The sequence below is a fragment of the Salvelinus namaycush genome, chromosome 16, assembly GCF_016432855.1.
Source record: "Salvelinus namaycush isolate Seneca chromosome 16, SaNama_1.0, whole genome shotgun sequence".
Lineage (NCBI taxonomy): Eukaryota > Metazoa > Chordata > Actinopteri > Salmoniformes > Salmonidae > Salvelinus > Salvelinus namaycush.
Genome location: NC_052322.1, coordinates 11077469 through 11091283, shown reverse-complemented (window position 1 = coordinate 11091283; position 13815 = coordinate 11077469). Strand labels below are relative to the sequence as shown.

At 46.3% G+C, this 13815-nt stretch overlaps 1 protein-coding gene across 3 annotated transcripts in view; it reads left to right on the top strand.

Annotated features, from left to right (window-relative positions):
• tns2a (tensin 2a) overlaps window positions 1-13815 on the top strand; it is a 46806-nt gene that overhangs the window by 26164 nt on the left and 6827 nt on the right. For all 3 annotated transcript variants that reach the window (XM_039010428.1, XM_039010427.1, XM_039010429.1), the window contains exons 8-24: window positions 2834-2884; window positions 2995-3117; window positions 3461-3525; window positions 3760-3843; window positions 3959-4071; window positions 4412-4472; window positions 4634-4709; window positions 4869-4998; window positions 5413-5478; window positions 5622-5738; window positions 6815-8362; window positions 8499-8661; window positions 10702-11756; window positions 11858-11989; window positions 12119-12211; window positions 12552-12629; window positions 12953-13033. In XM_039010428.1, the coding sequence (XP_038866356.1) occupies window positions 2834-2884; window positions 2995-3117; window positions 3461-3525; window positions 3760-3843; window positions 3959-4071; window positions 4412-4472; window positions 4634-4709; window positions 4869-4998; window positions 5413-5478; window positions 5622-5738; window positions 6815-8362; window positions 8499-8661; window positions 10702-11756; window positions 11858-11989; window positions 12119-12211; window positions 12552-12629; window positions 12953-13033 (4036 nt within the window). The remainder of the gene's footprint in view (window positions 1-2833; window positions 2885-2994; window positions 3118-3460; window positions 3526-3759; window positions 3844-3958; window positions 4072-4411; window positions 4473-4633; window positions 4710-4868; window positions 4999-5412; window positions 5479-5621; window positions 5739-6814; window positions 8363-8498; window positions 8662-10701; window positions 11757-11857; window positions 11990-12118; window positions 12212-12551; window positions 12630-12952; window positions 13034-13815) is intronic.

Below are 13815 nucleotides of genomic sequence, written 5' to 3'. Positions count from 1 at the left end.
ATTATTGATGGATGGCAATTGTTTTTCCACCTCTTCCACACAAACTTGACCAAATTCAAAACAGCAGTTCTTCTCTTTCAATATTGTATATTCAATACACACAGAGATGGGCGGTATTTCTGTTACTTTTTAGTGTTTGTCATTTGTATTTCACTGGCCTAAACTACAGTCCAATGTATTTTCTAAATGCTAAATACTTTTCAACAGTCCTGATACAAATTATTTAGGGCCTTTTTCAAAAATAAATAGAAATTTAAACAACTTTCCTTTTTACATTTACATTGCATTTTAGTAATTTATCACGGGGCTCTAACAGTTTCCACAGATAGTTTCTTAACAGGTGAATGTTTGTCAACAATTTGCAAGAATAATTGTGCAAAAACTCAAAGTGCTGCATCTGGATTCACCTCCTTATACACATCAGACCAACATCTTTGACAATGTTCTGAGAACATTTTGTATGATCTCTTATGAATAACTTTAGGCTCTGCCTTTGGTACTTTGGCTTTCCTTGTTATTGCCACAATCTTATGATCACTACAGCCAATGGGAACTGATATTGCTTTGGAGCAAAGTACTGCAGCATTAGTGAAGATATGATCAATACAAGAGGATGTCACAGATCCAACACTATTGGAATACACTAGTTGGCTGAGTGATAACATGGTTCATGTTACAGGCATTAGTCACAGTAAGAATCTTCCTCTTGAGAGGACAACTAGATGATAACCAGTCAATGTTCAGGTCACCCAGAAAATACATTTCTCTCTTAGCATCAGAGACCTTGTCTAACATCACACACATATTCTCCTAGAGAGAGAGAGAGACTCATACACCAATTCATGTTGTTACTCGTATGACCAGAGAATGTGAAATACTCTGAACATTCATATCCAAGCATAACTGACCAAATAATGAAAGACAAGCAATGTCATTTTGAATTCTGTAGTGAGTGTGGAAAAGGTGAAGAAATGATTGCTGTCTATTAATAATGACAAACTACCTGGTACTGACGAGGATGGAAAATTAATGAGGATAGTAGCGTACTATATCTCCACTCCTATTTGCAATCTCTTCAATCTAAGCCTACAGGAAATGGTGTGCCCTCAGGCCTGGAGGGAAGCAAAAGTCATTCCACTACCCAAGAATAGCAAAGCACCCTTTACTGATTCAAACAGCCGACCAATCAGCCTGCTACCGACTCTTAGTGAACTTTCGGAAAAAATGGTGTTTGACCAGATACAATGCTATTTCACAGTAAACAAATTAACAACAGACTTCCAGCATGCTTATAGGGAAGAGCACTCAACATGTACAGCACTTACACAAATGACTGATGATTGGTTGAAACAAATTGATAATAAGAATATTGTGTTAGACTTCAGTGCAGCTTTTGACATTATCAATCATAGTCTGATGCTGAAAATACGTATGTGTTATGGCTTTACATCCTCTGCCATATCTTGGACCTGTCTAATAGAACACAGAGGGTTTTCTTTAATGGAATCTTTTCTAACCTAAACCAGGTAGAGTGTGGTATACCTCAAGGCAGCTGTCTTGGTCCTTTACTGTTTTCTAGCCTTGAGTAAAGCCTGTGTGTCTACTGTATGCATGCTGATGACTCAACGTTATACACATCAGCTACCACAGCAAGTGAAATCCCTGCAACCCTTAACAAAGAGCTGCAGTCAGTTTTATAATGAGTGGCTGGTAATAAGTTAGTCCTAAATATATCAAAAACTAAAAGCATTGTATTTGGGACAAATCACTCGCTAAACTGTAAACCTCATCTAAATACTGTTATTAAAAATGTGGCAATTGAACACATTGAGGAGACTAAACTGCTTGGTTTAACCCTATACTGTAAACTGACATGGTCAAAACATATTGATGCAACGGTTGCTAAGATGGGGAGAGGTCTGTCAGTGATAAAGCGCTGCTTTGCTTTCTTGGCATCACAATCAACCAAACAAGTCCTACAGGCCCTAGTTTTATCATACCTGGACTACTGCCCAGTTATATGGTCAAGTGCTGTAAAGAAGGACATAGGCTAATTACAGTTGGCCCAGAACAGAGCAGCACAGCTGGCCCTTAAATGTACACGGAGGGCTAATATCATGAACTAATATCATGCGTGTCAATCTCTCCTGGCTCAAAGTAGAGGCGAGATTGACTGCATCGCTTCTTGTCTTCGTGAGAGGTATTGACGTATTGAAAGCACCGAACTGTCTGTTCAAACAGCTAACACAGCTCAGACACCCATACATACCCCACAAGACATGCCAACAGGGTTCTCTTCACAGTCCAGAACTGAGGCTGGGAAACGCACAGTATTACATAGAGCCATGACTACATAGAACTCTCTTCCACATCAGGTAACTCAAGCTAACAGTAAATTCAGATAAAACAACACCTCACAACACAGACTGTGAAGACACACACACACACACACACACACACACACACACACACACACACACACACACACACACACACACACACACACACACACACACACACACACACACACACACACACAAATTGTAATATTGAATTGTTGTAATATTGTACATTTTATATTGTGGATGTGTAATGGTGGAGCAGTGTAAACTTGTATAGTGCACAATGTCTTGTGTGATGTATTGTTTTATTTATGATGTAGACTATTGTTTTGTTGTGATGTGTTGTTCCTGTTTGGACCCCATGAAGAGTAGCGGATGCCTTGGCAGCAGCTAATGGGGACCTTAATAAAATACTAAATACTAATATGTGCTTTTATATGTGTAGCTTGAGTGCACACATCATTCATCTCAAATATGAATTTTGCTTTCAGCTCTTCAATCTCTCTGAACGACGCCATGACATCACCAGCATGAATCCAAAGGTGTAATTTTTTTAATTTTCCGTATCAATTCTGTATCGGTTCCACTTTCTGTGACTTATTATAGTAACATACTTTTTCTATCTTCCTCACTATTTTCCCATGACATCCAGGTTCATGACTTCGGCTGGCCTGACCTCCATGCCCCTCCCCTGGACAAGATCTGTGCCATGTGTAAGGCCATGGAGACCTGGCTGACCTCCGACCCCCAGCATGTGGTAGTCTTGCACTGCAAGGTCAGGGTTCGGCCTGCTTTTGACTGGGTTTTAAAACGGCTGTTTTGTTGTTTTAGGGGCTTTTAAAGAGAACACAAAGAAAACAGAATGCTGGGTTTACCCAGATGACTTGCATTCACTTTACAGAAGCTCTTTGATATATTGAAGGGCAATATGTAATCTCATCTTTGTATCTTTTCACTGTGAAGTGTTGAAATCGCTGTGAAGTTGGTGGTCAGAATGTTCTTATAAGGGTAGTGACGTCCTTATCTTTACAACAGTAATAATCAGTTTAATGCCTCAAGCCTTAGGCTAAAAACAGTTGGTACTTTATGTCCTGATGGCACGGATCTTCCTCTTCCAGGGCAACAAGGGCAAGACAGGAGTGATTATTGCAGCCTACATGCACTACAGCAAGATCTCTGCAGGGTAAGTGTCCTGTCCTGCATCCAAAGCCACAGTTTCCACACTGAGCATGGTTTAAGGCTGTAGTAATGGAAACTGGCTTGTTCTTTGGCTCAAGCCTGCTGCATTCATGTACTTCTGGCTCTTAGAGAGCCCATAATGGGAATGTTATGTAAATGTTGTATAATTCTCTCTATGAAGTATGTATTCTTCTTGTGCAGTGTGTCGGTTTCATTCTGTGTTTCTGTGTTTGAGCAGGGCAGACCAGGCCCTTAGCACACTGGCCATGAGGAAGTTCTGTGAGGATAAAGTCTCGTCCTCCCTCCAACCATCCCAAAACAGGTAAGGACAATCTACAGACATTTTGTCTGTATCACTAACCAACAAGCAAGCCCCATCTTTTTATTTTTTGTCTTAAGTGATGTAGGCTTACTAACCCCCCCCCCCCCCCTCTCAGGTATATCTACTACTTTGGGGGGCTCCTCTCTGGGGCGATCAAGATGAACAGCAACCCACTGTTCCTCCACCAGGTCCTCATCCCCACACTCCCTAACTTCCAGGGCGAAGGAGGTGAGGCCATGCGAGGGGCACTACGCATTTGTACACCCTGACTGACATGCTCAGATAAGACCACTCATTCCCCAACCTCAGGGAGCTGAGTCGGTTTTGAGTCTATGTTTACAGTATACTGTGGTGTGCGTGTGTGTGTGTGTCTATGAGTGCATGTCTCTGCACAAGGCTCTGAGATATGGCCCTGTGAATGACAGCAGTGTTTTCACATGGTCAAGTTCTACCTCCACCCACACACTGGCCTGTTTATCTTTAATCGTATGACAAAGGACAAGGGGAGAGACAGTTAGCACATTCCACTGTGTAACGCTGAACACCGCCTCTCTTTATCGTTGCCCAGGTTACTTTCCCTTCCTGAAGATTTACCAGTCCATGCAGCTGGTCTACACCTCAGGGATATAGTGAGTCTGCATCACTTTATGTCCTACATTATTATTAACCAACACAACTGACCGAAAAGCCATAGCTCTAACATACTGGACAGGATGTGCCTTTACTTTTCCTTGTCTGTGTGCGCCTATCTGTTTGTATTCATATGTTGTGTGTTGTGTGTTGTCCACAGTGACTTGCAGGGTTCCGGGGGCCGAAGACTGTGTGTGACCATTGAGCCTGCATTGCTGCTGAAGGGAGACATCATGGTAAGTCTGAGTCAGACAGACAGTCTGACAGATTATTCCACTGTTTCTCAAGTTAAGTCACTGCCTTGCCAATGCCTGTTCAGAAAGTAGATTGATTCTCCTCTCCTCCATCTCATTGGTTGTTCTGCTCCCTTCCCACATCTCTGTCTCCCCTTGCAGGTGAAGTGTTACCACAGACGGGCCCAGAGTGCAGAGAGGGACACAGTGTTCAGACTGCAGTTCCACACCTGCACCATCCACGGGGCACAGCTGTGGTTCGGCAAGGGGGAGCTGGATGAGGCCTGTACTGGTATGGAGCGGGAGGGTCTGGGGAGAGGGCAGGGAAAGGCTCTTCTTGATACATGTATGGAAAGGATTTATTATCAATACAAGGCCTTCTTGGCAGTAACGGTTAAGCCAGTGTGGAACAATAAAACTTGTTGGTTCATTGTGGTGGTTAAGAGAAGTGGAAATTACTATATTGAACCGATGTGTCAAAATGAATCCCTCAGGGTTCAATACTTAATTGTATAATGAACACACTAATTTCCTAATTCCCCTGTTTTTACTTTCTGTTAAATTACTTCCAGCTGAAAAGTTGTGGCCTGTATTGTAAAAGCACCAGGGGATTATGTGGAAGTAATTAGCCCAATTGAACCAACCAAGCCACTGTAAAGGAAAACATTAAAACGCACCCGATAGATGTGGTAATTTCTTTTCTCAGATGAACGATTTCCCTCGGATGCAACTGTAGAGTTTGTCTTTTCCTCTGGACCAGAGAAGATCAAAGGTTTGTTCTTACTATGTGTCTCGTCTTCAGCTCTATCATTTCAGGAGAATTTACAATGTAACAGTACCAGTGAACACAATAGCAGTTTGTATTAATGTGCTTGTGCTTAATCATATGTCTAATCATATGCACTATCCCCTCAGGGCGTGAGTACCAGAGGAATGACCCTGCTGTCACAGTGGATTACAACACAGCTGACCCTGTGGTGCGCTGGGACTCCTATGAGAACTTCAACCAGCGCTACCAGGACAGTCTAGAAGGTACAGAAAGGCTCCCTGAATTTCTGGTGGGCTCTATCTCAATCATACAGCTTAAAGTAACTGCCCAGTGAAAATGTCACTTTCAAAAGTTAATATTTGATTAACTCATATCCAAATAATGTTGTTGACTCGTCCTATACACTTCAAAAACCCTGCCTCAAACTTGTATCTCAAGCCAGAGAGGGATAACTAGGCCCAAAATCTGTCTTTCACCACCATTTTTTTTGCACACCGAGCGAAAGGTCAATGAGTGTCAAAATTGGTGAAAAAATTATTTAATGGCTTATTTGCTACGTGAGGTTTATTTGATTGAATAGAAGTGTTGTAATGCTTAGGTAGTTATGAGTGTACTGATATAAGTAGGGCACGTGACATCCCGGCAACTTTAATAAAAAAATTACTTCATATCAGAGTTGTGCTTGTTAAGGAAGGATGCTATGAAGGATGCTTGGGACGTCCCAATCCCTAAACCCTGACCTTAACTGGTACCTTAACCATTTTAAACGTCAACTTCAATGGGGGGTAGGGACATACCAAGGATCCCAGATAGCAAGGACTGTTGTGGTTGGTCACACATGTATCTGCCCTCTCATTGGCTAGAATGGTCCCAACTTAACATTGCCTCCTCCTGACTGCCTTCCATTTTTTAATTTTTATTTTTATTGTTAGAGCGGCCAATGGAGTATCTGTATAATATAATGGAACATCTGTATGCAAACAGACCGTTTAAAAAATGCTTGCTATTTCCTCATAGAACATCCCTGAGGAGGATGAGTTGGCCAATCAGCGGTCTAGAGGATGAGCTGGCCAATCAGCGGCCTACTTGTGTGAATATTTTTTATGACTGGGATACGGCCACACCATTTTGTTGTTGGGGTACACCCACCATTCCAACACAGCTGATCTTTAAGATACTTAATTTAAACAATTTGGAAATAAAACCATTTCACTCATATTGTAAATAATTATAGGTCATATTTCATAGAAATATGGAAACACTGGGCAATTACTTTATGGCTATACTGTCGATGCTGTACTCTGAAGGTACAGTATGTTAAATCTCTACTCTCTCTCAGACATAGCCCACACCAGGGGTCCAGTGGATGGCAGTCTGTACGCCCAGATAAAGAAACGTCGTTCAGGCCCAGGTTCAGGCTCCCTGACCTCCACCAATGGGAGTCCAGCAGGCACCAGTGAGGAGAGGCCGAGTCAGAACCAGCTCCTCTCCCCTAGCTCTGACTCGCTCAATCACTCCGGCCACACTAGCCACTCCGGCCACTCTTCCCACTCTACGGCCCACCCAGAGCGTCCAGAAGAGCCCAGAAGGCCCCCGCCCCCCACTCGGCACGAGAGGGAGGAGCTGGAGCGCCTGCTGGGGGGCATCGAGGGGGAGAGGGACAACCGGGACAGGGAGAGGGAGACTGCCATCCTGGATGACGGGGACTCGTCCTCTCCCTCTGAGCGTACAGGTACCCTGAGGCTGGGCCGCTCCTGTTCCTGCCGGGTGGGCTACCGCTCCCAGCACTGTGCCAAGCCCGGTTGTGACCGACTCCACCTCATGCCCAACAGCTACTGCCTGGACAGAGCCCCGGGCACCAATGGTCATCCTGGGGCACCGCCCTCGGCTAACCCTGCCACCGTCCCCTCACACATGGACCTGTGCCAGCACTACAGCCCCCACCCTCACCCTCATCAGGCCCTGCCTCCCCCTGACCTGGTGTGGGACCGCCAGCAGGGCCCGCCACACTACCTGCACCGCTCCTGCTCTGAGGGACCCTCTCATCACCCCTCTCTGTGCCCCTATCCATCCCAGGAGCTGACCCCTCACCCCCACACCCTTCCCCCCGGGCGCCTGCTCTGTAGAAGTGATGACTATGGTCCGTACCATCACCCTCCCTCACACACCCATCACCACCCTCACCACACCAAGTCCTCCGGCCCCTACCACGACATGCTGCTGCTGGAAGGTCTGCCGCCCCCTGGCTGCCCCTGCCGGGACTGCCTCATCAGGAGGGAGGACTCAGCCTTCCGCGGCCTGCGGCTGGAGCGAGGAGAGAGCTTCCACTGGGACAGAGAGGCAGAGCTGCAGCATCGTGAAGCAGGGCTGAGGAGGGGGAGGGAGTCTGAGCTGCCCAGAGGGGTAGAGATGCACTGGGAGAGGGAGGCAGTGGGACTGAGAAGAGGCAGGGAGATGTCACTGCATTGGGACAGGGAGGCAGAGCTCCAATGGGAGAGGGAGAGAGAGGCAGACTATTGGCACAGGAGGGCCACAGTGTCTTCCTATGGGCCCCAGGGACACGAGCTCCCTGCCTTCACTTTTGACCCCCTGCCGTCAGGCCACCCTGCGTACCCAGAGCCGTCTCGCTCCCACGCCAACTCCCACCTGGATCTGAAGTACAGCAGCAGCAGCAGTGGCTACCAGACCCCCCACCAGGCCTACCCCTGCTCCCCCTACCAGCCCTCCCCCTCTGAAAGCAGGGGCTATGCCTCAGGCTACCAGTCTGAGTCTACCTCCCCTCTGCCCCCTCCCTCCACCCTGTCAGGCCCCTGCAGCCACACCACAGGGCCAGCAGACCACCACCCCGAAGCCCACCCTCAACAGTACCTCTCCGACAGCCAGACAGGTGAGACAACCTCGACTGACAGCATTTTAGAAAATCATTTCATGAAATTACATTTAAACCAATGTAGGAAATACTTTGTCAATTGTCAGTTCGGTGTCACATAAAATAATTCCCTCTTTTCTCTGTCTTCCATAAGATGGAAGGGGGATGAGTGAGAATGTGGGTTGGAGAGACCACATCTCCCAGGGTTCCTTCAAGAGGATGCATCAAGATGCCCATGTCCCATGTTCCACGCCTTATGACCGCTCTGGGCCACCCACTCCTGTTCATACCAGCAGCCCTCTGCGCACACAAGAAAGGTATTGTCTTCATTTTAACATCTGCATGTCACATATCAGTCGTGTGTGTCGATTGAAGACATTCTCCAGAACTTTGGCAACTACTAAGTATTTTTTTACTTCCCACTTTGGGCTGGATGTGTAAATGTGCAGTTCATACATGCATAATCTATACTGTCTTACCTCAATTAGCCACGAAATCCCTAATTTGAAAGCAACTGTTTTTCTCAAAGCTCTGCTGCCCCATTTTCCCTACATTTTCCCCCACGTGGGCCAGCCCCCTAGCAATTCGAGTTCTAGCCAAGGAGCTTTAGCCCCTTGCAATTTGAGTGATAGCTAGCAAGATGCACACACAGAAGAGCGAGCAATGACATGGTGCACATATCTGCACATATGTGACGTAGTAGCAATTTTCGGGGACCACTTTTGGCTTATAAGCGCTACTTTCAGAACTACTGGCTAAATAAACTCAGCAAAAAAGAAACATCCTCTCACTGTCAACTGCGTTCATTTTCAGCAAACTTAACATGTGTAAATATTTGTATGAACATAACAAGATTCAACAACTGAGACATAAACTGAACAAGTTCCACAGACATGTGACTAACAGAAATGGAATAATGTGTCACTGAACAAAGGTGGGGTCAAAATCAAAAGTAACAGTCAGTATCTGGTGTGTCCACCAGCTGCATTAAGTACCTCAGTGCATCTCCTCCTCATGGACTGCACCAGATTTGCCAGTTCTTGCTGTGAGATGTTACCCCACTCTTCCACCAAGGCACCTGCAAGTTCCCGGACATTTCTGGGGGGAATGGTCCTAGCCCTCACCCTCCGATCCAACAGGTCCCAGACGTGCTCAATGGGATTGAGATCCGGGCTCTTCGCTGGCCATGGCAGAACACTGACATTCCTGTCTTCCAGGAAATCACGAACAGAACGAGCAGTATGGCTGGTGGCATTGTCATGCTGGAGGGTCATGTCAGGATGAGCCTGCAGGAAGGGTGCCACATGAGGGAGGAGGATGTCTTCCCTGTAACGCACAGCGTTGAGATTGCCTGCAATGACAACAAGCTCAGTCCGATGATGCTGTGACACACCGCCCCAGACCATGACGGACCCTCCACCTCCAAATCGATCCTGCTCCAGAGTACAGGCCTCGGTGTAATGCTCATTCCTTCGACGATAAACGCGAATCCGACCATCACCCCTGGTGAGACAAAACTGTGACTCGTCAGTGAAGAGCACTTTTTGCCAGTCCTGTCTTGTCCAGCGACAGTGGGTTTGTGCCCATAGGCGACGTTGTTGCCGGTGATGTCTGGTGAGGACCTGCCTTACAACATGCCTACAAGCACTCAGTCCTGCTTCTCTCAGCCTATTGCAGACAGTCTGAGCACTGATGGAGGGAATGTGCGTTCCTGGTGTAACTCGGGCAGTTGTTGTTGCCATCCTGTACCTGTCCCGCAGGTGTGATGTTCGGATGTACCGATCCTGTGCAGGTGTTGTTACACGTGGTCTGCCACTGCGAGGACAATCAGCTGTATGTCCTGTCTCCCTGTAGCGCTGTCTTAGGCGTCTCACAGTACAGACATTGCAATTTATTTCCCTGGCCACATCTGCAGTCCTCATGCCTCCTTGCAGCATGCCTAAGGCACATTCACACAGATGAGTAGGGACCCTGGGCATCTTACTTTTGGTGTTTTCACAGTCAATAGAAAGGCCTCTTTAGTGTCCTAGGTTTTCATAACTGTGACCTTAATTGCCTACCGTCTGTAAGCTGTTAGTGTCTTAACAAACGTTCCACAGGTGTATGTTCATTAATTGTTTCTTGTACATTGAACAAGCATGGGAAACCGTGTTTAAACCCTTTACAATGAAGATCTGTGAAATTATTTGGATTTATACAAATTATCTTTGAAAGACAGTGTCCTGAAAAAGGGACGTTTCTTTTTTTGCTGAGTTTAGGATACAGAAGTACCAGACAATTTCCTTAAATAAACATTTCAAAATGTAATGTAAGAATATATTGCATATCTCTTTTAATATGACTTTCTATTTTTTTAGGCCCAGTCTAGGTGTACAAGAGGATGAAGTTCGATCGACTGACATAGTCAACAGTGACTTTGAATCTGCCCAGTCTCAGGATAGGCCCGATAGTACTGCTGCTCAAGTGTCTCAGCCCAACCAGCAACACATCCCTGACCCCTCACAGTCTTCATCCGTGACACCCACACCTTCCCCCACCCAACTCAACAGCCACTGCACCACACCGACACATCCACCCTCACCCAACCAGCCCCAGAACCACTGTACCACACTCTCACCTACAACCAGCCAACCCAGCAACCACTGCCTCCCCGTATCACCCACTCAGACCCCCCCTGAGAAAGTTATCCCACCTGGTCCAGAGATCACCCTTCCTACAGAGACTGCTGCACCGCCTCCTCTTGCCCAGCACCAGCCACCCAACCCCAACTCTGCACCTGGCACAACGGGACCCTGCCCAGCTCAGGGCCAGCTGAATGGAGCATGTCCACCCAGGGAGTTGACCCCAGAGGTCCCTAAATCCATCTCGACCCCCACTTCGGCTCCTTCCTCCCCCCAGCCTCCCATCAGCAGTCTGGAGGGCTCCCACTCCTCAGAACCTCCTGTGCCTGGCTTCGCCACCCTGTGCCGGAGGCTGATGCTGGGCACTGAGCCCCCAGGACCCCTGCAGCATTACCCTGGCATGGAGGGCAGTGCCAGTGGGCACTCTTCAGCCCCTGAGGGACATGACACCCCCACTTTCCCCACCTCTGCCACCGGCTGCTGTGCCCAATCTGCCCCTCATGTGCCATACTCGGGCTACACTGCTGTCACCATCCCCCAGCCCCCACTCCCAGAGAAACGGCGGCAGTCTGCCCAGCCAGGATCACCTAACGGCGGGGTGGGTACCCTGAGGCCCTCCCTTTCACAGCACCATGTCACCTTCTCTCCAATGGTGGGGGAGATGGCACCCCCTGCAGGCCAAGGAGAAGGAATGATATCAGTGGAAGGAGAGATGGCAGGCAGAGTCAGTGTTAAATTTGTCCAGGACAGCTCACGCTTCTGGTACAAGCCTGGCATCTCCAGGGACCAAGGTAACTTAAGTTACTTTTTAACTCATCATAAAGAAAGCTGTTTGACTGTTATGCAATATGCATGAAACTTTTTTTAATGTCTATTTTCTGTTTGCCTGTAGCCATAGCTGCGCTGAAGGAGAGAGAACCAGGGGCGTTTCTTATCCGGGACAGCAACTCCTTCCAGGGTGCCTATGGCCTGGCACTGAAGGTGGCCATCCCGCCCGCTAACGTCAACAACCACAGCAGCAAAGGTATGACTCAACAACTGCCCGAGCCTTTTGCCTTCATCTCAACACCCTACATTTCCTCGACACAAAGCACTTCAATTTCAGCTAGCTAATAGTGTTCTTCATGTTCTCTCCCTAACACACACATGGTAGCCAATCCATTAGAGCAGCTGGTGCGACACTTCCTGATTGAGCCGGGCCCCCGTGGAGTGAAGATCAAAGGGTGTCAGAATGAGCCCCATTTTGGTGAGATGTTCATTAAGAATAGTATACTCTCAGTTTTGGGCTATATTGTTTTAGTTTGTTCAGTATTCAGCTATTTAGGCATTCAGTCATTATGTTCCATAGTTGTTGTTCCCAATGGATCATTTAGTCTAAGGGCTCTATTCAGTCCGTATCGCGGAAGTTCAGCATTACAGCGAGATTGAAATTTAAAGGCAATGTTCCCACGTTAGCGGACACTGCATTCACAGTAAACGCTGCATATGTCGGCTCAATCAAAAATTACCTTTACATTTCTATCGTGCAATCGGTAACAATTCAGCGATACAGATTGAATAGAGCCCTAAATGTCTGTGTTCCACAGGGAGTTTGTCTGCATTGGTGTACCAGCACTCCATCACCCCCATTTCCCTACCCTGTTCCCTGCGGATCCCAGAAAAAGGTCTGCAGTCACTCACATTATGGCCTATTATTAGCTAGCCGGCTGGAGTCATTTTAATGGGAACCAGTCCCCACCGAAGTAAACATAAGCTGTTTGATAACCATTGATGCTCAGTACCCTCTCACAATCTAATCCCTAGACAATTTGTGCAATAATAGTACATAGACATTTTATGTTTGTAGCACTTTTCACTGATACATAATGCATAGAATTATAACCTTCTGGCAAGGTTGAAATATTTCCAGCAATTTCCTCCAGATGGAGACAGAGTATAGATATTGATTCAAATACCTTTATCTAATTTGTACATCCCTGTGTTGCAGATCCCATTGGAGAAATGCAGGCGCTGCAGTCGACTGCCAGTAACATGAGCACTGCTGCAGACCTGCTGAAACAGGGTGCAGGTGAGGCTGCATTCCTGCTGTTGTGTGTGACATATATGAACACCATGGTGCTTTATAATGTAATACATCTTATTTTCCACAGTATATAGGGCATAAAATATGTTGTAGTCCATGCAACTGATAATGATGGAGGAAGTCACGTTTTATACATTTGTGTAATATACCAGTTTTTCTCATATTCAACAGTGACCTGCCAATTGCTAATGAAAATGCTTTTAAGCCTACCTCCACTTGTAAATTAAATCCATTCGTCTATCCTTCTGGATGAATGGAAAATTGTTTGCGGTGCATAATATCCATTTTGTCAGGTTATTGTTTTTGTTAGCTTCGTTGACGTTAGCTGACACTCAGGGGATGCCAGGACCAAACTTTGTAGACGCCCCAAATAAGCACTGTTTATCAATTTTTTTAAAGGCAATACGCATGTGCAAACTATGAAATCCACTCAATTAAATGAATGAAGCTAGCAAAGCCCTATGCCTGAAACGTCCATCAACAGTTACTGGAGTGCATTTCAGTTAACGGGAAGGAAGGCACTGCATACGACGATCGTGATGCATACCCTGGCGACTCGAGGTTTTGATCCAGTTTTAGTACATTTTGGGATTTGAGAGAAAGAAAAAAAAATCTTTGAGAAAACAAATATTAGATAACTAAAACAATACTTAAATATAATTGTCTTTTCAATTTGACTTTCATAACAGCTATTTTGATTAAATTGTCATTACAGAGTAAGCACTGCCTACCCTGACTGCACATCACTGACACACACACAGATGGTG